The 23,631-nt window shown below is 37.3% G+C and overlaps 1 protein-coding gene across 1 annotated transcript in view; it reads left to right on the top strand.

The window, feature by feature from the left end:
* The first annotated feature begins 5,005 nt into the window (after positions 1 to 5,005).
* Positions 5,006 to 23,631, top strand: part of serinc4 (serine incorporator 4) — a 31,658-nt gene continuing 13,032 nt past the window's right edge. The window contains exons 1-5 of the mRNA XM_062418435.1: positions 5,006 to 5,125; positions 16,983 to 17,150; positions 18,052 to 18,230; positions 20,544 to 20,623; positions 21,462 to 21,555. Of these exons, the coding sequence (XP_062274419.1) occupies positions 5,006 to 5,125; positions 16,983 to 17,150; positions 18,052 to 18,230; positions 20,544 to 20,623; positions 21,462 to 21,555 (641 nt within the window). The remainder of the gene's footprint in view (positions 5,126 to 16,982; positions 17,151 to 18,051; positions 18,231 to 20,543; positions 20,624 to 21,461; positions 21,556 to 23,631) is intronic.

Below are 23,631 nucleotides of genomic sequence, written 5' to 3' on the forward strand. Positions count from 1 at the left end.
TCCAATACTTGTTGAGATATTTCACTTCAACCCCCAAATGTTCAGTCTGCACTAAACTGGTCTCATTAAACTAGCTGCTCCTCTGATGTCATCGCCTCCTCAGACTAATAATCCTACAACATGTTGATTTGCTGGAAGGTTTTTGAGAGTCTTCATTCACTGGGTTTGTTAAGTTCAAAGCCTCTTATAGCCGACTGAGAGTCTGAACCAGGCCGACCGTTCAGCCTCTCTCCGTTTGTTATTCACTTCCTAGAAAGCAAATGTAAAGAGACGACGGGGTCCGATCCGATTACTGGACAACATTTTGGCACGAGGAGACTTTTTCCAACATGTTAAAAACGACTTCCTGTATTGAAGCAGCCACTCAGCAGCCGACCTCAACTCCTCTGCATCATTTCTGTGCTATTTTAATACTCCAATACGTTAAGGCTGAAGATCAACTTTAAGTGCACTTTATAATGATATTACATTGCATATGGCTAATTAATATAATGAATATAAGGTTAAACAAAATGCTAAAAACTGACAAAAGTAAAAAAAAATAATAAGTTAATTATTATAAGCATACTGTAAACAACTATGAGTACAATGAAGGATTGAATAAAATTGCCCATATGAATCAAATTAGTGCACATCACAGGATAAAAGCAGTTACTAGAATGGAAGTCTAAGTGTGTGTGTGTGTGTGTGTGTGTGTGTGTGTGTGTGTGTGTGTGTGTGTGTGTGTGTGTGTGTGTGTGTGTGTGTGTGTGTGTGTGTGTGTGTGTGTGTGTGTGTGGTAGGAGTTGTGAATGGGAGTTAAGCAGTCTGGTGGCTGATTGGGTGAAGAGGCTTTTGCAGAACCTGGCAGTCCTGCACCATATGTCACCTCACCTCTTGCCAGAGGCCAGAAGGGCAAATAGTTGATGGCACGGATGGGTCCTCAGAGGAGGAGGAGGGGGGGGGTCTACAGGAATTTTGGAGGCCTTGGTCAAGCAGCATGTGTTGCATAGACCTGTCATGATAACTACTTTTATTGGACAATATTTTGTCTCAGAAATAATCACGATAAACGATATCATTGTCATTTGAAGATCATTTTATACAACTGATATAATGATAATATAATAGTATAATAATGCAAGGAGGGATTGGCTACTCTTCTGTAAAAACCCAGACTGCTATTATGTTTGGGGACAGAGTTATTTACCTTTAATTCTTCTGCAGTCTCCACTCAGGACGAGCACAGTGAGGAATGGAGGACACTACTCACTTAGCCAATGTGACATGAATAGCCTCTTAGCTGCTAATGTGAAGTGTGGCAATACTGACGTCATGTATCATACGATAAGTCCATATATAGACATGATGATGTTAATACTTACGTCATTGTACGATAAGTTGATAACGTAATTATTGTGACAGGTCAGTGTTGCTTGAATAGTGCTACACAAATAAAGTGTGATTTATTGATTGATATATTGAATGGATGGGAGTGAAGCCGTCATCACCGCAGTAAACTCTTTATGAAACCTATGTAGAGATTTGCGTTCCACATCCATCGCAGGAAGTGCAAGTGCTGCTGATGGGCTGTCTCGGCTAGAAATGACGTGTTTACGGTCCGGATCGGGTGGTCGATGGGATGTGCACAGCCGCAGGAACTTTGTGCTCTTAACTGACTCTCCGGTGGTTCTGTGCATGTAGAGAGCAGGTGGAGGCCATACTCTTTAATTTAATTTACAGAAACCCAACATTCCTCCATGAGCAAGCTCTTGGTGACAGCGGCAAAGGAAAAACTCCCCTTTAATGGGAAGACACCTCAAGCAGAACTGGACTCTAGGTGGGCGACCATCTGCCTCGACCAACAATTAAATCAATAGTGAGTCTAGTCTCAAGTCAACGATGATCTCTTTTATTTTGTTGACATTCAGAGACAGATTGTTCGTTGTTTGTTGCACCAGTCCACCAGTTGTTTCACCTTCTTGTCGTCCCAGATGAGGCAAACTACCGTTGTGTCTTCCGTGTAGTTTAATGACGCGGTTCATTGTGGGTCATTAGTGTAAACAGCACTGGACTCAGGAGACCGTGACTGGTGTCTGTCTGTAATGAAAACCAGTATCCAGTTACAGAGGAGGCTACTCGGGACCAGTTCACCCAGTTTGCTTACCAAGTTTTGGGGGATGATTGTATTAAAAACATGTATTTCTGTATGTATGAGTATTGATAAGAGATAGATAAAATTTCAGTTTTCTGCCTCATTAATCATTGCTATGAGCCCAGATGGCTTATGGGTAATGTAGTTTGGCTATTTGTATACAGACATTTATAAAGAACCTTTTACTTAGCAAAGATTATCATCTGGCTTCTTTTAGGGCCTTCACTTCTGTTTTGGGGGGGGGGGGCGGGGGGGGTTTGCATAGTGATGTGAAATTACAACTTCAAAGTAGATACACATGTTTGTAGTTCATGGCAAAACTATTTAGAATTTGTATGAGTGTGTTTGCTATTTTGAGAGCTCTCCATTTCCAGAGACGTCGGTGTTGATTGATGTGGATTATTTGCTGTTTAACTGAAGTGAAAGATGTAAATTCAACAGGTCGGACTAATGCTGTGTCTCAAATCTCGTAATTCTGTATTTACACTTAATATTTTGAGTGCATAAGTGCGTTTACACACTGAGAAGTATGTAAAAATGCAGCAGTCAGCACTATGAGTACCTGGATGGTTTTTACTCAAAGCGGAACTATGGACACCCTCAACGGTTGTCAAGGAGATGGACTAGTTTTGAACATCACTGCATTATACAAACGCATTATACGTGTGTTTTTGCACTAAGCATCGATTACTGTTGTCACATATAAGCCATCAGTAGGTTTATTGAGTTAATATAGCAGGCTGTAATGATTTGGTACAACAGTAAGATCATAGTGTAGTAACAGAAGTATGTGATTTTAGATGCAGCGTAGGAAAGAGGCTGTAGTGCAGGAGCAACAGGCTTTTTATCATCTGGCAGAAACAGCATTAATTAAAGATGTGTGGAGGATAAAGTGTGTTAACATCACTGCTCGTTATGCAGCCAGTCAGAGAGAGTAACAGGCTGCTGCAGCGACTGAAGGTCATCCTGACTGAGAGGAGGGCTGAACAAGGACCGGATTATCCCGGCGCTCCGCCCTGTACACTAACCCAAATCTAATCTGACTTTCTCCTCATGCACTCAGCGCTTTTTAACAGTAGCCACGCACACACACACACACACATCCTTTCATTTCACTGCTGCAGAAAACAACAAACAGCCTCCTCTGTTTTTTCTACTGTCTGTCATGGACTTTAAAATATATTTACCAGCTCCAAACACCTTTTATCCAACCATGAGTTTACCTAATTCAACAAAAAAGCATATGTACCAAACACTAATCCTGCACTCAATGTATTTATGATTATAAAAAAGCAATGACTGAATCATAAAGGTTATATTTTGAATATTACAATAGATATATCTGATATTTGAGCTTTTAAAATGACACCCAATCTTTCAAAATCTACACATTAATTTCTTTTTATTTGCACAAAAATGAAAAAACAATACAGTAAATCTTTTTTTTGTTATGTCTCATCAATCTATCATAAATATCCTATACAGGCCAGTTAAGGGCTTCTCCCCATGTCAGACTTAAACAAACACTTTGAATTAAAATTGCATATAAAACCACACAAACGGACCTTAAAATAAAGCTAAAAAGGGCAAAACTTGAGTTGGAAACACTCTCAAGCAGCAGGAAACTTTACAAGGAATGAATAATAAATCAAAAAATGAATAAATCATGTCAACAAAAAGGTTATTACAGCTTTTTATGAGCTCATATTAAATTAATCCACCTCTAAATGTAATTGAACGATTTGCTAGACAAGACTGTGAGTGAAGACTGTTTGCAGATAATCTGAAAATCACTTAAAAGCTTAAAAAAAATGTTAGTTGCAACTTAATTTTACGTCTCTGCCAGATGCCTTTTCGACCTTCCATTAGAGGCCTTTAAAAAAAAAAAATCCATTAGCCTGTTTATTAGTAAACTGTAAACACATTTTAATGCAGTCTAATGCAGCCTGGTCCATCACAGTCTGCCCTGCAACCAGTCCGTCGCCCCACTTCAGTGTTTCTGGGTCGTATAAACGCAGACGTGATGACTTCTACAGGATTATTGGACGTGGCCTCTTTCTCTCCGACTGACAGATACAGGGCTTGGACGTGGAGGTCAGGTGGTGGGTTAGTCGTGTAGTTGGCGGTGTAGGCCGTAAGGTGTCAGGGATCAGCGTGGCAGAAATCCCACGAGGTAATTGTTTAATTTTGTAAATCTGGATTAAACGGGAGCATTGTCCTGTTTCATTGTACTTGAAGGGGATTGTGTGCCAGAAAAAGGAAGGGAAGGGAGGGGGGGAAGGGAAGGGAGGGACAGATGGGACTGACACATGGTCACTGTCAACCTCCTCCGCCTCCTCCTCCTCTTCTCACCCCCTCCCTTGCCTAATCTGAGCGGGTAGGACAGGGGAAGGAGGGGAGGATTGGGAGGGGGGAGGAGGGAGGGCACCGGGCATTCACCACCCAACTCTCCCTCTTTTCTGGCAGCACCCAACACAGCAGCAGAGCCAAAGCACGCAGAGGATATGTGGGAGAGAAAACAACTTATTCCCCCTGCAAGGCTGGGCTGAGAGCAGCAGCTGAAGCGGGCGCTCATGCTGAGGTTATCAACTGCAGGGAGCCCAGCCGGACTAGATTTAATCCAGCATAAGGAGCGTTCAACAGGGACAACTTACTGGACTGAGCTTTGCACTTTTTTTTATCTTGTTGTCCTGTTGGGATCTTCAGGCCTGTTATATAGGAAGTTGTGTTCTTTGGGCCTCATTGAGGATGTGAGGATGCCATCTTTGCAAGCACTCTGAGGAATAAAAAAAGCCCCCCCACTCCTCTTCCTCCTCCTCCTCCTCCTCCTCGTCCTCCCCACCTCTCTCCGGCGATTGTGCTCGGATGTTCATGGCCAAATGTGGAGTGGTGCCGGCCGAGGAAAAGCAGTTTAGAGGCACGATGTCGGCCACGCAGGGGATGAACCGTCGCGGCGTCTACAACTACTTCCTCAACATGGTGGCCTATCAGGTGAGAGAGAGATGAGGAGCAAAGGAGGCAGTGACAGCAGCTGGAGTGTGAGGTAGTCGAGGGGTTTATTTCAGGTGTCAGATTAAAATGAAAGTGAAAGTTGATTTTATTAATTAAAGAAGAAAACAAATTAGGAGCAGAAATAAGTTGGTTTCAGCCTCTCAAATGTCAAGATTTAGTGTTTTAATCAAAGCTTTGGATTATTCTTACTGTTGCATCAGCATGTAAGCAGCATTTCAGTGGTGTAGCTGGTCAAAGTGGAGGTATTTTATTGATGATTTTAGCTACTGTTGCACAGTTTAATCGATAACAACTCACCATGTTTCATAATTTGATCATATTTTTGCATGTTGAGGATTGAACTATGGCTGTCAAATGAAGTTAGTGCAGGTGAAAAAGTGCAATTTTTCCCTCTGAAATGTTGTAACTTGATATATGAAGTAGCATCATTTGGAAGTATTGCCACCAGTCAGGATGATTTTGGATAATCGGACACCGCGACAAATATTATAAACTCATAATTTTCCTTTTTTTTCTTGCAGTTATGTCAAAATTGTGTAGATTCAAGCCCTCGTTGATTCGAGATCTTAGTTTAAAGTGTTGAACTGTTCATTTTATATAACATTATCTTCTGAAACCTTTTTAAACTTCTCTCTGAAAAGTTGTGATTTTCTAGTTGAAGACTTCAGAGATGAGATGTCAGGAAGGTTTCATTCATTCATCATTAGCGAGCAGTCATGACTGATGGATGTTTGGTTGGTCTGGATTCAACCATCTACAAATAGACATGAAAATCAAACCTGGATTGTCAGGATGGGAACTCCAATGACAAAAAACTATAATCTACAGTCTAGTAAATGTTTTAGTTTCTCACCAGTGTTGTGTAGATTTTTTGGTTGTGGAGCAACAGGTTGGAAGTCTTTAAGTTAATCATAAAAAACACTCATATTACTTGTCAACAAATGTTTCCCTTTTCCCCCAAAATAGACCAAAACCAACTCTCAGTACTTTCAAACTTACCCACATTCACACACACAACACATTTACTCCTACTCATGACATACATCATCAAAAGTGGTTTACAAAATATATTGTTTAATTCAGAAAAAGGTGTAATGAAACAGCTGAGTCTTTAGTTAAATAGTGCATATTTTGTTGGGAACTATATTCAGCAGCGGATTAATACACATTTGGTGTATTTTTACAGCAGCAGGATGATGTGTTGAATGTGTTGTTGAGTCTGAACGGTGTCATTGGTGTGTCTTCAGTAGTTTTTGGATGGCAAATGAGACTCTACGGCACAGAGGACTCAAATATGTTTAAAAATATAAAACTATTTGATGGATTACTGTGAAATTCTGTGCAGACATTCGTGTTTACTGGAGGATGAATCCTGCTGACGTTTGCGATTCTCTGATTTTTCGTGTAGCACCACCATCAGAATGAACCTTAATGTGTCCCAATACTTTGTTTTATGACCAAATACCTGAAACACTAATGAAGATTTTTAGCTCAGTATGCTAACGAGCTAAACTTAGAGAGTGAATATGGTCAGCATGTTAGCATGGTGACGTTAATGTTTAGCTTAAACACCACTGTAGCGCCAGTGAGGACAGACTCACAGAGCTGCTAGCATGGCTGGAGACTCTCCATCAGGTCGTGATTAGTTTTGATCTTTCATGAGATTTGTTGACATTAAAAACACAATTAAAAAAAGCAGAATATTATCAGCCTTATCCTTAAAATCAAGACTACGTAACCTTTGAAAGACAAACTTGTGAAGTCAGTCAATTTTTATTTAAATATATCCCAAATCACAACTTGGCTTCAGGAGGTTTTACAATCTGTACAGCAATACAACATCTTCTGATTAGACCCTTGATTCAAAAAAAGAAATATCTCCTAAAACACCCTTTAACAGGAAATAAATGGAAGAAAGATCAGGAAGCAACAGAGGAGGGATACATCTCAGTGAGAAAAAACTTTCAGTTTAATTATCACAGAAGTAAAACCTCACCAGGAGACATACATGTTGTTTCCTGCATGTGATCTCATTCCTCCTGCTCTCATTCAGGTCCTTTAATGCAGTGGTTGCAAAGTGGGGTCCGAGGACCCTGAGAGGTCCTTGAGGGGCTTCCAGGGGATCCCCATTAAAAAAGGAGAATAATTTATTTTCATTATAATTGCATCTATCAGTAACACAAAGCAACACAAATACACTTTCTGCAATTAAACATCTTCTTATCAGACTGGGGTCTGTAGTCTCATTCGTGTCAGTCTAGAAGCCCTTAACATGAAAAAGTTTAATAACCATGACTCTTATGTCTTTAAAACACCAGAACTGTGAGAATTAAAGGAAAATCCAATCCGTCATTAATCATGTTGTTACCACAGTGGTAGCTGTGCAGGTGTGAATGAATCAATTTTCACTCTTTTGTGGTGAAAATGTAAAACAACATGACATAAATCACTTCTATTATTATTATTATTATTATTAACCTTTATTTTATCTTGAAAAACCACTGAAGAGGAAAAACACAACACAAAACAATATTATGTAGGTATCTAAAATAAAATAAAAATGATGAATGAATTAAAGTAAAACAGATATGATTACAGTTTAGGTAAAAACATTTGCAATCAATTAAAACGAGGTCTGAAATACGGCTTTTGAACAGCTGTAGTGGAGGTTAAAGAATCTAATTTTAAGGCCTTTTGCAGATTGTCTGATGCATTGATCAGCTGATTAAACTGAGCAGTGACTCTGTCAGCAAAGACTGCAGATGTTATGAGCCTGACTGACCATCATGTGTTCTTTAACTCATCAAGTGTGTAAAATATTTTATTTTTTAATGCTCTATAAAACTCCTGATAAACAGTATAAACGCAAAGTTACTTCACTGGTTTTAGTTTATTTGTGTGAATCAGAATCAGATCAAAACATCATTCAACTACACTGAATAAGAAATGTATTTTACTACAGTGTCAGAACAATGAAATAAAATAATAAAATAAGAATTAAACAGAATTAAAATGCACTTGTATGTTCACTAGTTAATAATTTAGTTAAGAAAAACACCTCAAAACGGTTATTCATGAGCTCCCCATAGGTTATATAAAACAATTCTGATAATATTAAAGCTTTATATAGAAATAAAACATAAAAACAAAGAAATTACATTATTTTTATTTTACAAAATGTTCTGTCGGTCCCCAAAGAATATATGATTTTAACAGAAAGAGAAAAAGAGCTCCAATAAATAAGTAAACATGTATCTTCTGCTATTTAAATACACTCAGTTTATCATTCAGTTTCATGCATAGTAAATTTAAACCCACTAAAACATTATAAATTGTATTAAAAATTGTTGTTTACATGCAGTAAGTTGCTGCTGTCGACTGTGATGAAAGGTGAAGTTGGATCAATGCTGCATTAAGAATGTGATTCATGCAGGATTAGCTCTCAGATTAGCTGCCTAAGAAAGATGCAGGAGATCTTACACTGACATCTACAAACAAACAAACAAACAAACAACTGATCTGCTTATGGAAAATAATCATAATTTAATAAAAAGAAGTCTGGTGCATTATTTTCTAAACATGCACGATACTTAAAATATGACTTTATCACTTTAGGAGCTAAAAGATAATCTGTTATTTGATTTCTCTCTCTCTCTCTCTCTCTCTCTCTCTCTCTCTCTCTCTCTCTCTCTCTCTCTCTCTCTCTCTCTCTCTCTCTCTCTCTCTCTCTCCGCAGTATGGCCCAGATATATACTGTATGACCCGCTCACTGTATTATTTTAAATCGAAGTGATAATTCTGTGTTTATACCAGATTTGAAGCCCCTGCTCGCTTACTGCAACAACTTCACTCTGTGTAATCCTCTATTATGAAGCTTAAAGTGGGCCAGAGGACAGCAGGCACAGACGCGTGCAGAGGTTAAGAACAATCAGTGCACGGACCCGACTGTCTGCGAGAGAGCTCAACAATTGTTTATACTGCTGCAAAAAATATAGCAGAGTTTGCATAAAAAAACGTTGAATAATTTAACCTTCCTGTTGTCTTTTTGTTGACTGTGCAACTTTTGTCTGGTTTGTTTATAAAGCATAAAGGTATAAATTATCACCCAATTCTGTGTAAGAAACTTTTAAACCAATTTATTAACACTTATTTACACATATTTATTTGGTAAATGATGGTCAATAGGTTTTCCATTAAATTAAGTTATACCTCATATTTTAGTTAATACCTGTAGTCCAGGGTCAAAATTGACCTGAAGACAACAAGAGGGTTAAAAACAGTATCAATATTCTGTATAAAAATGCTTAAAATCACTATACTCCTACCATCAGAATACTTAATGTTATCCAGAAAGACTTAAAACAAGCCACAGTTTTGACGAACTTGAAGATTAATGTGACTTTTAATTTAATTGTTGGGTTATGTACCCAAACTAAAGTGTGTTACAATCTACTCCTTTAAAGCTTACATGTAACACTTATCGATTGTTGTGCATCTTTTGAATATCACATCGTTTTGTACGAGAAAAAATAATAAATAATACAAATAATAATACTTAATAATAGATATGTTTAGTGTGAAGTAAAGCAGCTACAATTTTATGAAGCAAAATATAAAATCATGCAATATATTTGACAGTAAATGTAGAGTCGATCAGTCTCAATAGAAGATCAGTTGTGCAAAAATGCTAAAAATCACTATTCCTAGTAACACTACACAAGACTACTGGGTTAATATTACCCATAAAGTTTCAAATCAAAACAAGTTTTAATGAGTTATTTAACCAAACTAAAGCTTGTTATATTCTCCTCATGTCATGGTTTGTTATTGATAATTAATAACTTGTGTATCTTTTGATAGAAACAGTGAATTTATAACAGTTTTTAGCATGTAGTAAAATGTTCAGCTTGCAACAGCTACAATGTTATGAAACATAATATAAAATCATACAATATATTTGAGAGCAAATGTAGATTATATCAATAGTCTCAATAGGAGATCAGTAGAAATGAAAATCATTTGACTCAGCGCTGCTGGATTAAAGAGAACATCTGTAAATTAAAAGGATGAAGAATAATCCTCGTAGTCATTTGTTTTAGGTCAGAAACACACAATCGCAGCTTTGATGTGATGCATCCACCAACATCTCATGTATTAACCCTCCTGTTGTCCTCGAGTCAAGGAAGGAAGGGATGAAGAAGGAAGGAAAGGAGGAAGAAAGGGAGGAAGAAGGAAGGTAGAAGGAAAGGAAAGGAAGGGAGGAAGGAGGGAAGGAAGGAAGGAAGGAAGGAAGGAAGGAAGGAAGGAAGGAAGGAAGGAAGGAAGGAGGAAGGGAGGAAAGAAGGAAGGGAGGAGGGTGGAAAGAAGGGAGGAAGGAAGGAAAGAAGGACAGAGGAAAGAAGGAAGGGAGGAAGGAGGGAAGGCAAGAAGGAAGGAAGGAAGGAAGGGAGGAAAGAAGGAAGGAAGGAAGGAAGGAAGGAAGGGAAGAAGGAGGGAAGGCAAGATGGAAGGAAGAAAGGGGGATAGAGGAAGTACAGACGGAAAGAAAGGAGGGAGGGAGGGAGGAAGGAAGGAAGGAAGGGAGGAAAGAAGGAAGGAGGGAGGAAAGAAGGAACAGTCAGAACAGACAGGGTCAGACAGAACATTTGACCCGGGAGGACGACAGGAGGGTTAAATATGTATTTTTTTCATGTTCAGTGAGTGATGTCGACAGTGGTTTTGTGCTGATGTGAGCTTTCACTTCAGAAACTAGGTTACTATAAATATTAATGTGATGAGAGTCGCGTTTCTATACATTTGGACACCTGTACCTCTGATTGAAAATCGACCTCTGGTTGTTAGATATTTGGGACGATTAAGATTAAATGATTGTCTGTTAGAGTGAATCTGGAATATTTCCCTCATTTAATTTGATTTATATATAAAAGTACGTAGTGAAAACATTTTTTAATATTGCTTTGAGAAGTTGAGAATCTTGAATCAAAGGAACTGATGCAGAGCAAAGATTTCAGCAGGTTGTGGAGATTTTCTATGAAGAGTTTCGGGGAAATATAGTCGCTCAGATTATATCGCAACATGAAAAACTAATTGATAAATTAAAGTGCATGAAGACACTTTTTGTTCCAATTATTACAATAGATTTGAGGCATATCATGATACTCAAGTGAGATCTTTGATGAGATGAGATGATAATATGTTGTTGTTTTTTGCCACTGAAAATAATGAAATTCGATTTTGTAATATTTAGATACAGTTTGTATTAAAGGGGGATATATATCATGCTTTTAGTGATTTTCTGTAATTTATATATTGCTATAATGTCAGACGATAATGTTAATAATGGTCGACTTTATTTGCAAAGCTACCTCTACTTCTCTCTCGTGATTACGTCAGATTGTTTGAGTCTTTGTAGCTCAGGTTGTTCACGTGGGTTATTCATGTTGCTCTCTCACATATTTCAGATCAGATTTTGGCTCAAACTTGCACAGATGTATTTCAGAAGTTTATATTATGAGTAAAAAAATGAGAATGTTTAGAATTAATGTTTACGTAGCCTCCGAAAGTTGCCAGAAGTTGAGTCTTTGTAGTTGTTTCTAGGCAACCTAAAGTAACCACACATGTTTCTAATAGGTTTTTTTTTTCTGCACCAAGGAATAAAATATATCAGGTTTTGAATTCACGCACAATACTTATTAGTAGATCAGTTCATTGGTGGTTTGGCTCTGCATGTGAGATTATTGACAGAGAAAATTGCCTGTTACTCATCATCAAAATATACAGTATTTTCATGCATCCGAACACTTAAGAATAAAATAATAGCAAGTATATATACAGCTGTATACACACCCCAATAAAACACAATGGCTGTTGGGATGGTGCAATGGTCTCATGGTGTTTTATTACGGGGTGTGTGCAATATTTTGTTATGTGCAATTTATCGTTGTGATTGAAACCGCTGGTGCTGTTTTGTTCATATGTAGTTTCTTTGTTCTAACTGTGGAGGCTTTTATGTGTGCAGCATTTGAGTCCAAGACTAATTTGCCTACAGGGACAATAACGTATATCGTATCATATCATATTGTATTGTATTGTATCATATAGTATCGTATCGTATCATATCGTATCATATAGTATCATATCATATAGTATCCTATCGTATTGTGTCGTTTCATATCGTATTGTATCATATCATATTGTATCATATAGTATTGTATCGTATCCTATCATATTGTATCGTATCGTATCATATAGTATCGTATCATATCATATTGTATCATATCATATTGTATCATATAGTATCGTATCGTATAGTATCGTATCGTATTGTATTGTATCATATCATATTATATCGTATCGTATCATATAGTATCGTATCGTATCATATTGTATCGTATCATATCATATCATATAGTATCGTATCATATCATATAGTATCGTATCGTATAGTATCGTATCGTATCATATTGTATCGTATCATATCATATTATATCGTATCGTATCATATTGTATCGTATCATATCATATAGTATCGTATCATATCATATAGTATCGTATCATATCATATAGTATCGTATCGTATCGTATAGTATCGTATCGTATCATATTGTATCGTATCATATCATATCATATAGTATCGTATCATATCATATAGTATCGTATCGTATCATATTGTATCGTATCATATAGTATCATATCGTATTGTATCATATTGTATCGTATCGTATTGTATCGTATCATATTGTATCGTATCATATAGTATCGTATCGTATCGTATCGTATTGTATCGTATCATATTGTATCGTATCATATAGTATCGTATCGTATCGTATCGTATCGTATCATATAGTATCGTATCGTATCATATCGTATCGCATCGTATCGTATTGTATCGTATCATATTATATTGTATCGCATCGTATTGTATCGTATCATAGTGTATCGTATCATATTGTATCGTATCGTATCGTATCGTATCATATTGTACCGTATCGTATCGTATCAAATTGTATTGTATCGTATCGTATCGTATCATATTGTATCGTATCATATCATATCATATAGTATCGTATCATATCATATAGTATCGTATCGTATAGTATCGTATCGTATCATATTGTATCGTATCATATCATATTATATCGTATCGTATCATATTGTATCGTATCATATCATATAGTATCGTATCATATCATATAGTATCGTATCATATCATATAGTATCGTATCGTATCGTATAGTATCGTATCGTATCATATTGTATCGTATCATATCATATCATATAGTATCGTATCATATCATATAGTATCGTATCGTATCATATTGTATCGTATCATATAGTATCATATCGTATTGTATCATATTGTATCGTATCGTATTGTATCGTATCATATTGTATCGTATCATATAGTATCGTATCGTATCGTATTGTATCGTATCATATTGTATCGTATCATATAGTATCGTATCGTATCGTATCGTATCGTATCGTATCATATAGTATCGTATCGTATCATATCGTATCGCATCGTATCGTATTGTATCGTATCATATTATATTGTATCGCATCGTATTGTATCGTATCATAGTGTATCGTATCATATTGTATCGTATCGTATCGTATCGTATCATATTGTACCGTATCGTATCGTATCAAATTGTATTGTATCGTATCTTATAATATAAATATGATATAAATTAAACAAACTGCTGCATGAACATTTATAGCAAGTGAGTAAAGCATAAATAATGTACAAAATACCAATATGTACCTTAGTGGTTGTTATAAGAAGACTGAGCAACAGTGAGCCATAAAACACTGCATTAAGATAAAAACATAAGATTTCTGTGAACTGATATGATCTTCAGGAGAACCAACGTAGAGCCAAATTTGTACAAACTGTCCCTTTAATCGTGTTTTCATGACTTCCAGGATCAAATCATTCTGTTTGAGCTACTGTACACGATTAAAGTGATTTTTTTATATCCTTTATTCTTCCCTTTGAAGAGAAGATGTTGGATAATCTTCTCTGTATTATCCATCAGATTATAAAGGCATGTGATGAATAAGCATCTCTGGATTCACTGCAGCAGCGTCTAATGCACGCTTTCATAAATCATACAGTGCAGCAGCTCAGGAGCATCTCGGACAGTTTTGTAGAAGAGTTTATGTCTTTTTGCACTTTTGCATCTTTTTTTCCTTTAAATAATTACCAGATATTAAAAATGACTGAGCATTTCACACATCAGGGCATATATTCTACATAATGCATAAAGCTGAGACCTATATTTCCTATCACACACATCATCGTCTTGTGACCTCCGCAGGATGAGTGTACAAAGAAGCAGACAGACGAGCCTCCAGACATTAATCTGCAGACTTTGCCGTCACATCAGACAGATGTGCGTGCAGGTTTTAACCGCTCGGCCTCCTCAGATTGAGTCGAGGATCAGAGGTGATGGGCTCACGTCCACAGCGCCGAATTATCAGAATCAGAACCGGCCAGATGCCGTTGGTCTCATTTAGATTAATCTGACAAATACTCAATGTAGGTTGTCTGAATTGGTAACTTGACTTACAAAACTCTTCTTCTCTTTTCTTTAAAAGGTATTAATTAAGTAAAGGCACAAAAAGTGACCCAGACTAAAAACAAATTAAAACTAGTTGCTCTGTTATCTAAAATCTTCACTTAGCCCTCTGTGACGGCTCCAAGGCCTTTGACCCATTTTCATTTTGGTTGCTTAGGAATTTGTGTGAATGCTCAAATTTATAAAAAAGAAAAAGAAAAAGATGTCTGAGCACTGTGTCGCTCTCTCCTCTCTGAGCTGCTGATTTGTTTGATTTTGGGCTTTTTAGTTATATTTTTGTCTCACACCTGCACACATTCACACACCCAAACACTACAAACATCACTGATTAACTGACATAAGTACTCAAGATGGTTTATTTAATAAGTCATGTGTGGTCTCCATATTTTGTGCTACCTTTGAGCCACGTTGTGACATCTCCTGTAAATGAGGCTTATTGACTATAATTTCCAAAAATAATAATCCTTGTCCTTCAAGTCTTTTAATTCTTGATATATTCTCCAGGTGATAGTCGGCTGACTTTGTAATTACTTAATGTGGCTGTTTTAAATTCAGGTCTAAATCCATGACTACACCAGGATTTCTGGCTCGGTTTGTGTTTTTTAACATTACCGATTAAAGCTGAGTGCTGACTTTTAATTGTTCATTTTTAGCTCCAAAACCTTACTTACTCTGTGCTTGTATGGGATTATAACCTTCCTGTGATACAGTTATATAAAGTTGACTGTCGTCTGCATAATTATGGTAACATAATTTGTTGTTTTCCATAATCTGAGCCAGTGGAAGCATGTCGGTGTTGAACAGAAGAGGCTCCAGACTCGAGCCTTGGGGAACTCCACCGGTCATTTTCATCCACTCAGATACCCAAAATACAGGCCGGTCACAATAATTATCGATTTATCGTACAATAACGTAATTAGCAGCATCATCATGTCTATATATGGACTTATCGTATGATACATGGACATGACTTCGATCTTTTTTTTACCTCAGTATTGCCATTAGCCATTAGCAGCTAAGAGGCTATTGAGTAGTTGCCTCCATTCCCCAACCCCTCCTTGCATTATTATGCTATTATATTATCATTATATCAGTGGTATAAAATGATCTTCAAATGACAATAATATCATTTATCAGGATTATTTCTGAGACAATATATCGTCTAATAAAAGTAGATATCGTGACAGGACTACTACAGATAACTACAGACACAAAGTGGTCACTGTTCTTTAATTAGGGATTAATCGGTCTGTGTTTAAGTGGATGTCATTGAAGACGTTAACAAGAGCAGACTCAGTGCTGTGGTGTGATTGAGATCCTGACCTCACGTTAAAAAGATTGATTAGTGCCAAGAAATTGTTCAGCAATTGAAAAAACAGCTAACTTAAAAATGGGAAGTTTGATATGCGACCATCTATAACTGTTCATTAGTGAAGTGTCTGTTGTTCTTTTTTAAGAGGGGCTCGATGACGGCAGTTTTCAGAGCATGAGGGAAGAAACCTGAGAGAAGATTCAAGATTCAAGACAACTTTATTAATCCCTTGAAGGGCAATTCATTTGACAGTTGCACCACAACATACTCGTACACATACACTGAACAAAAATATAAACGCAACACTTTTGTTTTGACTCCCATTTTTGAGCTGAACTCAAAGATCTAAAACATTGTCTATATACACAAAAGACCTATATCTCTCAAATATTGTTCACAAATCTGTCTAAATCTGTATTAGTGAGCACTTCTCCTTTGCCGAGATAATCCATCCCACCTCACAGGTGTGGCATATCAAGATGCTGATTAGACAGCATGAATATTGCACAGGTGTGCCTTAGGCTGGCCACAATAAAAGGCCACTCTGAAATGTGCAGTTTTGCTTTATTGAGGGGGTCTGGGGGGGGGGGGTTGATCAGATTGTTGATTGTGGTAAGTTCCTGCCAATATCCAGCAACTTCACACAGCCATTGAAGAGGAGTGGACCAACAGTCCACATAGCTGTTTTATAATTGATTAACCCGAAGATTGTTTTCTCTATTAATCAATTAGTTGTCTGGTCAAAAAATGATGAACCATATCAATCACTGTTTCTCAAAGTCCAGTCCAAGACCCAAACATATTCAGTTTACTGTCACAGAAGATTAAAGATAGTTCATTTAATAGTCGACTAATCGTGTCAGCTCGAATCTTTGTGTTTATTCGTTTGGATGCTGAACCTTCCTCTCCTCCTTCCTCTCCTCCTTCCTCTCCTCCTCAGATATGCTGCTGCTGTGGACCCGCTCCCTGCTCGCTCTGCTGTGCCTTCTGTCCTCCGGTCAAATCCTCCACCAGCACGCGGGTCATGTACACACTCTTCCACATCATGAGCTGCGCCGTCTCCTGCCTCATGCTGTCGCGCAACGTCTCCGAGCTCGTCAGGGAAAATGTGAGTTCTGCACCTGAATTTTAGCTTAATTTTCTTATCTTATTGTACTTCATTTCATTTTTGTCTTATTATTATCTTATTATCTTATTTTTTCTTCTCTTGAATCACAGTTATTTATATTTTTGGCGATTAGAACTGTCACTATTGCTCCTAAAATATATAAAATTGGGGATTGTGACCCAGTCTGGACATTTTTTGACTGTTTATAAAGCATAAAGTATAAATGATCACCCAATTATGTGTTAGATCTTTTTAGCCAACTTAATTACAACTTATTACTGCAGGTTTTACACTTATTTTAAGAAATTATGGTCACTAGGCCTCATTTAAATGAAATTTTAGCTCATTTTTGAGTCAAAATTGACCCAAGAACAACAGAAGGGTTAATGCACACAGACACACACACACACACACACACACACACACACACACACACACACACACACACACACACACACACACACACACACACACACACACACTACTGTAGTTAGATTCACATTATGATTTGAAAGTGATTTTCATCTCATTACATCTGTAGGGAAGCATAATATTCATAGTAAAATGCTCCCTATAGTATTTTTATGAGCAATATTCATCATATATTATCGCTTCACAGCACCAGAAGAACTATGAAAACTTAAAACTGTTGAATGCACTAAACTGTGAATCCTGTATTTGACTAAACCATGAGCCGACTGAAGCAATGAATTTTGCCATTTAAATAACTTTCAAATATTATTTACAAGCCTGATTCACTTCATCACCTGCTGCAAATTAAAGAGACTATTTTTTTAACTCAGTTTCCTAAATTTCAACCCACCCAAAAAGTTTACAGATGCCTTGTTAGAAATCCTCTGCAGAACAACATTAGATGAATCGTGGTTTGTGTGTGTTTCAGGTGCCTTTCTTCAACATGGTGTGTGACCAGGCGCACGGCGGAGGCCACTGTGAGATGCTGGTGGGCTACTCGGCGGTCTACAGAGTCTGCTTTGGCACTTCCTGTTTCTATCTGATGATGGCGATCTTCCTCATAGACGTAAAGTCCAGCCAGGACTTCAGAGCGCTCATAAACAACGGGTCAGTGCTGCGGTTTGGTTTACCTCGTCCCACCTGTTTACTCTGAACCAAAACTATAGACTGAGGTCCTCTTATCAGATTAAGCTTATAAAAAGTGGCTCCTACACTTGCCCCAGTTTATTTGCTTGGTTTCCATCAATTCCTGGATGCCTATAAGATCACGATGATGTTATTTGATCCCATAAACACGCAATATTTGAGCCAAGATAGAAATTCAGACTACACCAAATACATAAAAGGTGTCTGTCTGAAGGCATCTGTTTGTTTCTGACTCTGGGAAAGAGGGAACACCAAACTACTGTATCTCTAAACTCTCAATCTCTGTAGCCAAATCATGCACATCTAGGCTTCTCTATGTGATCTCCTTCTGATAACTAACATAATAACTAATGTAATAATGTTTCTCTTCCTTTCATTGAGCCTCTCTTGATTCAAAAAGCCAACACCAGACAAGTTATTGATCTGGAGGTTACAAAACAGTTTATAGTTGTTTATAGTATAGTGGTTTATCATTATTTTTTAGAGAAAGAAGCTCATGAAATCAATTTATTTTCAAAAATGAAGTTCAGGAGGTCTGATTTTTATATCTGCACATGAACTCAGCACATTTGAGATGCTGAGCCAAAGAATCTGAACTTTTTTTCCTCTTAAAAAATGACTCCAAATGATTATTCAATGATCAAAATAGTTGACAATTAATCGATTAATCAACTAATTGTTGTAGCTCTAATAAAAAAATCCATCAAAGCTTCACCAAAATTTCCCCAAATTTGTGCTTTTTCTTTTATAGATCCTGCAAACAAATGAAACAATCAAAAAGAAAGTCTTTAAAATCCTTCTTTCAGCTTTGTTGGAAGAGAAAATAAACATTAAATTCTCTCCAAATCTCTCAATCAACTAAAAACCTTTTAGAAATGTTTCCCCCCTCCCACCCCGCCCTCCACCAAACACCCTAAATGTAGGTTAGAAAAGGGAAAAACCCAACCAATTTTCTCTGAATTTATTAAAACCTTTACGTAATTTCCCTGAATCTAATTATTTATAGTGGATTTGGCTCCATCCAGAAATGTTCGCACGCCTCGCCTCTCTCAAAATACCCACATCCTTAAATACTTCCCTGCTGTGTGTGTAAAAGGGGGGAAAGTGTTTCCCTCCCTCTGCTCAGCCGACCTGGCCCGCTGGTCTATTTTCAGCCTTTTGTTGTCACACTTTCCACCGCGGCGCATGTCGATTAGAGCCGTGACGAGGTGCTCGGATTAGGATTTGACAGACTGGATTGTGGGTCATCTCTCTCTCTCTCTCTCTCTCTCTCTCTCTCTCTCTCTCTCTCTCTCTCTCTCTCTCTCTCTCTCTGTGTATAAATCTACTCAGCTGAGGCTTATCGGTGCACGGTGAAAGGTTTCAGGGTCTTTGGCAAAGGTTATACTGCTCTTAGAGTCTGCGGAGGGTCAGGGTGTGACCCAGTGCCCTGCTGGGAACCTTGTGTGTCCTCATAGAGACCAAACACAGTCACATGTGCACAGACAGGAACATTAAACATAGTTGGGAAAAGGAGGTTAAGACAAAATGTTGTCATGTTCAAACCTTGATTAGATTAAAGGTTCAATCTGTGATTTTTTTATGCCACATTTCAGAGAGAAATATTGAACCTGGTCGTAGTTAGAAGTGACAGATTAAGATTTTACATGTGAAACATATGATCAGTATTCTGCAGCAGTAGATAGATGCTTTGAACTGTATACATAAGTGTGCACAAATATATGATACTCTAAGCTTTGCAGGTACACTTTATTTTGCTTTTTAGCTTTTTTGGACGTTTATTTATTTATTTTTTATTTATTTTTTTGAGTTGTGTTGTTTTTTTCTTTTTGCAGTAAAGAGGTAAAGTGTATAAGAGATGAGTGGGTGCTTTAATTTTTTGATGATGTAAAAACGGTTATTTCTTTGTTGTGTACTGTAATGCTGTGTCTGTAGTGTTTGCTGTCTGCATGAGCTGATTTTAGCAGCTGATTTATTTTGGGATTAATAAAGTTGTCTAATTTAATCTCCCCTGCAGAGCTATTTGTATGGAACTTTTCCTAAAACTAGTTTACATGCATCACAACCAGTGAAAAAGCAGTAAAATAAAGTACAAGAACAAGCACAAGTAGAATATTTACAACAAAAGACTGAAAAAAAGTATCCAAAAAGTTTATAAATGAATGCAAATTACACAAATAGATGCATCTTCAGACAATATATCGTGGATTAGATGTTTAAAATAATAGTTTATAATAACTTTTATACTAACCGTTTCTCTGTGTTTTCATACAGCTTCTGGTTCCTGAAGTTCATCACTTTGCTCGGGATGTGCACTGCTGCCTTCTTCATCCCGACAGAGTCCTTCCTGCACGGTGAGAAACTTTCTTACCTGAAATAAAATACATCATCACAATTGTTTTCAACTATGTCTTAAACCATCAGTCAGGAGCCCAAATGAACATTAAGTGTGTTTTTCATGCTGTAATGATTCCTCCTGTTCATACTGACCATTAGAAGATCCCTTCATAATGTACTTACAATGGAAGTGATGGAGGACTAAATCCACAGTCCTCCTTCTGTGCTAAAAAAACCTATTTAAAAGTTGATCTGAAGCTAATATGAAGCTTCAGTCGTCCACATGAGTCAAATCTTCATCTTCTATGTTTCATCGTTACAGTGTTTTTAGTACCAAAGTCTTTTTGTTACTATACTTCCACCACAGCTCAACAGGGAAACACTAAGAGGGAATTTGATGCTAAAAAGACTGTAAATGTGTCAGATATCACTTGATATGACTAACTCAGACTGCTGAAGCTGAACTTAAGCTTCATATTACAGCAAGAAAATCATGTTTTAATGTGAATCTGGGCTCCTGACAGTGTTGATGCACTTCTCTGTGAATCCTGCTAGAGGGCAGCAAAGAACCGCTCGTAAACTCTCTCTGAAGGACGACACTGATGTGAATTATTGCTTCATAAATCTGTAAAGCTGGATTTCACTTTGTTTGAGAACAATAAATCTAATGGTGATACAAGCCTAATATCAGAGCCTCATTTATGATTTACAGTTTGCTTCCCTTTCTTTCTTTTCTCTTTTTCTTTTTTTTCTTCTTTGCACTTCTCTAGAATAAATCAAACAATGTCAATGATGGTTCTTCTTTTTCTTTTCTCTCTCTGTCTGTCTCTCTCTCTCTTTCTCCTCCTATGTCAGCTTGGCATTACGTTGGTGTGGTGGGAGGATTTGCCTTCATCCTCATCCAACTCATCCTCATCACAGCTTTTGCACACACATGGAACAAAAACTGGTGAGTGTGGGGATGAGATTTTTTTTAATATATATATGTGTGTGTGTGTGTGTGTTATGTGGGGGTCATACAAATAAGATATTAGTAATATAAATCATGATATGGGACATTTCAGGTGCTGAATGATGATAAACTGCACAAAAGAACAAAAGCATACCTCCTATCTTGTTTTCTTCAGTTCCTCTTTAGTTGGACATGATAAAGTTTTAACCACTAATAGTCTTTGTTATCTCACTGTCATGAATCTACTCTCACAGCACAGCTTTTAAAGAATATGCTTAGTACCATGCAACAGTGTTATGCATGGTGCGAGCCAGGGGAAGTTTGGCTCCCGTTAATAAGGCATGAGCTCCCCTGAATACATGATTTGATTGTATGATTCACACAAGAAGGCTATTCATCATTCATTTACTTTAATAAACTTCACTAAGTTGAAGTCAAACATCAGAAAAAACAAACCTGCAGTCAGTCAGTCTGTGCACTTAATCAATGTTATTGATGTATTTGTTTTGTGGTAGTCAGCATACAGTGATGCCCAAAAAAACAGGCATTAAAAGTAAAAGTGCTTTCAAAAGTATGTTTTTTCCGGTTGTTCCTCCTTCATCTTGGAGAAGTTGTACCAGTTCGTCTTCTTCTTATTCATGAAATCCCAGACTGACTCTATAATGTTGAGATCAGGGTTCTGTGGGGGCCAAAACATCTGCTGCAGGACTCCTTGCTCTTCTTGTGTATAAAGATATCCTTATGAGATCGTTATGACTCTAGGTGGAAGTTTGGGGGTCGTTGTCGTGCTGGAGAATACATTTGGGATGATCAGATGCATCTCCTATAATAATGAGTGGTGGATAAGAATCTGAAGTACCTAAAGCTTTTGCACAGTGCATATCTTCTCTGTGCTTTTTGCATCTAATCCTGTAATTGTACTACAGTGCTGATGTGATATGTGATATGTGTATTATCTGTCCATTCCTAGTAGTTAAAAGATTAGGCATATTGTCCTCATGTATATAAGTCAATTAATAATGCTCACCTTTCATGTCCATACCAGTGTGCAGGTACATATAGAGTAACATCCTCTCCTGTGCATGAAACCAGCTCCATAAAAGAAATGATTTTCCCAGTTTGGTGTGGAAGAACTGGCCGGTCGCTGCACCACACTGCACAGAGTCCTGATCCCCAAACCCACATCCAACACCTTTTGGGATTTTGGGATTGAGCCAGACTCTTATCACCCCGCATCATTGTTGGACCTCACTAATACTCTTGTGGCTTAATGGGAGCAAATCCCTGCAGCAAGCTTTCAAAACATCTTTCTGAAAGCTTTCCAAGAGGAGAAGAGGCTGTTACGGCAGCAGATTAATGCCCATTGTTTTTGGAAGGCCTGTGTAGCGGCTAATCATAAATCCATCATAACATTTGTGCTTAAAGCCCTTCTTAAGTTCTTAGGAACTACAAGCTAGTTTCACCCTAAATCACCTAGTTCACCATTAAAACTAAAGAAATGTCTTATCTAGTATTAAGGCATTATAAGTGTGTAAATCGGTTGCTTGGAAACACCTGTAGCATCATGAACTGTAAGATAAATACAAAAATAAAGTTTTTATGGGCAAAAGCATTTTAAAAAACTGTGTAAAATGTTTGTCTGACTTTATCTCTATCTGCAAACCTGTAGACATACACATGTGCTTAAGAATTAGCAGTATTCATGCAGTTAAGCTAAGCTAAGCTAAGCTAACTGACATTTTTTGGTCATTTAGTCTAATGTTAGCTGCATAAATTTTGAGGTTTAGTGCTTGTTTTGTCTGTAAAATATAACATGTTAGGTCAGATACTTTTCAGTCTAAATGAGTCAGTATTAGCACGATAATGTTAGCTTTGTCAGCTGGTTTGTTTAGCTAGCTAATGCAACAGTTTCAACATGGCAGTTCATAGGTGTAAATATTTATAGAAACAACTCATATTATCTACGTAAGAAATAGTCTGGTGTGGTGCAAATAGTTTTAATTTACTAATGCATAAATCTGCATTCGGTAAACATGTATTATATAACACGGTTAACGTTTAAACTTGAGCACA

The sequence above is a fragment of the Scomber scombrus genome, chromosome 1, assembly GCF_963691925.1.
Source record: "Scomber scombrus chromosome 1, fScoSco1.1, whole genome shotgun sequence".
NCBI lineage: Eukaryota > Metazoa > Chordata > Actinopteri > Scombriformes > Scombridae > Scomber > Scomber scombrus.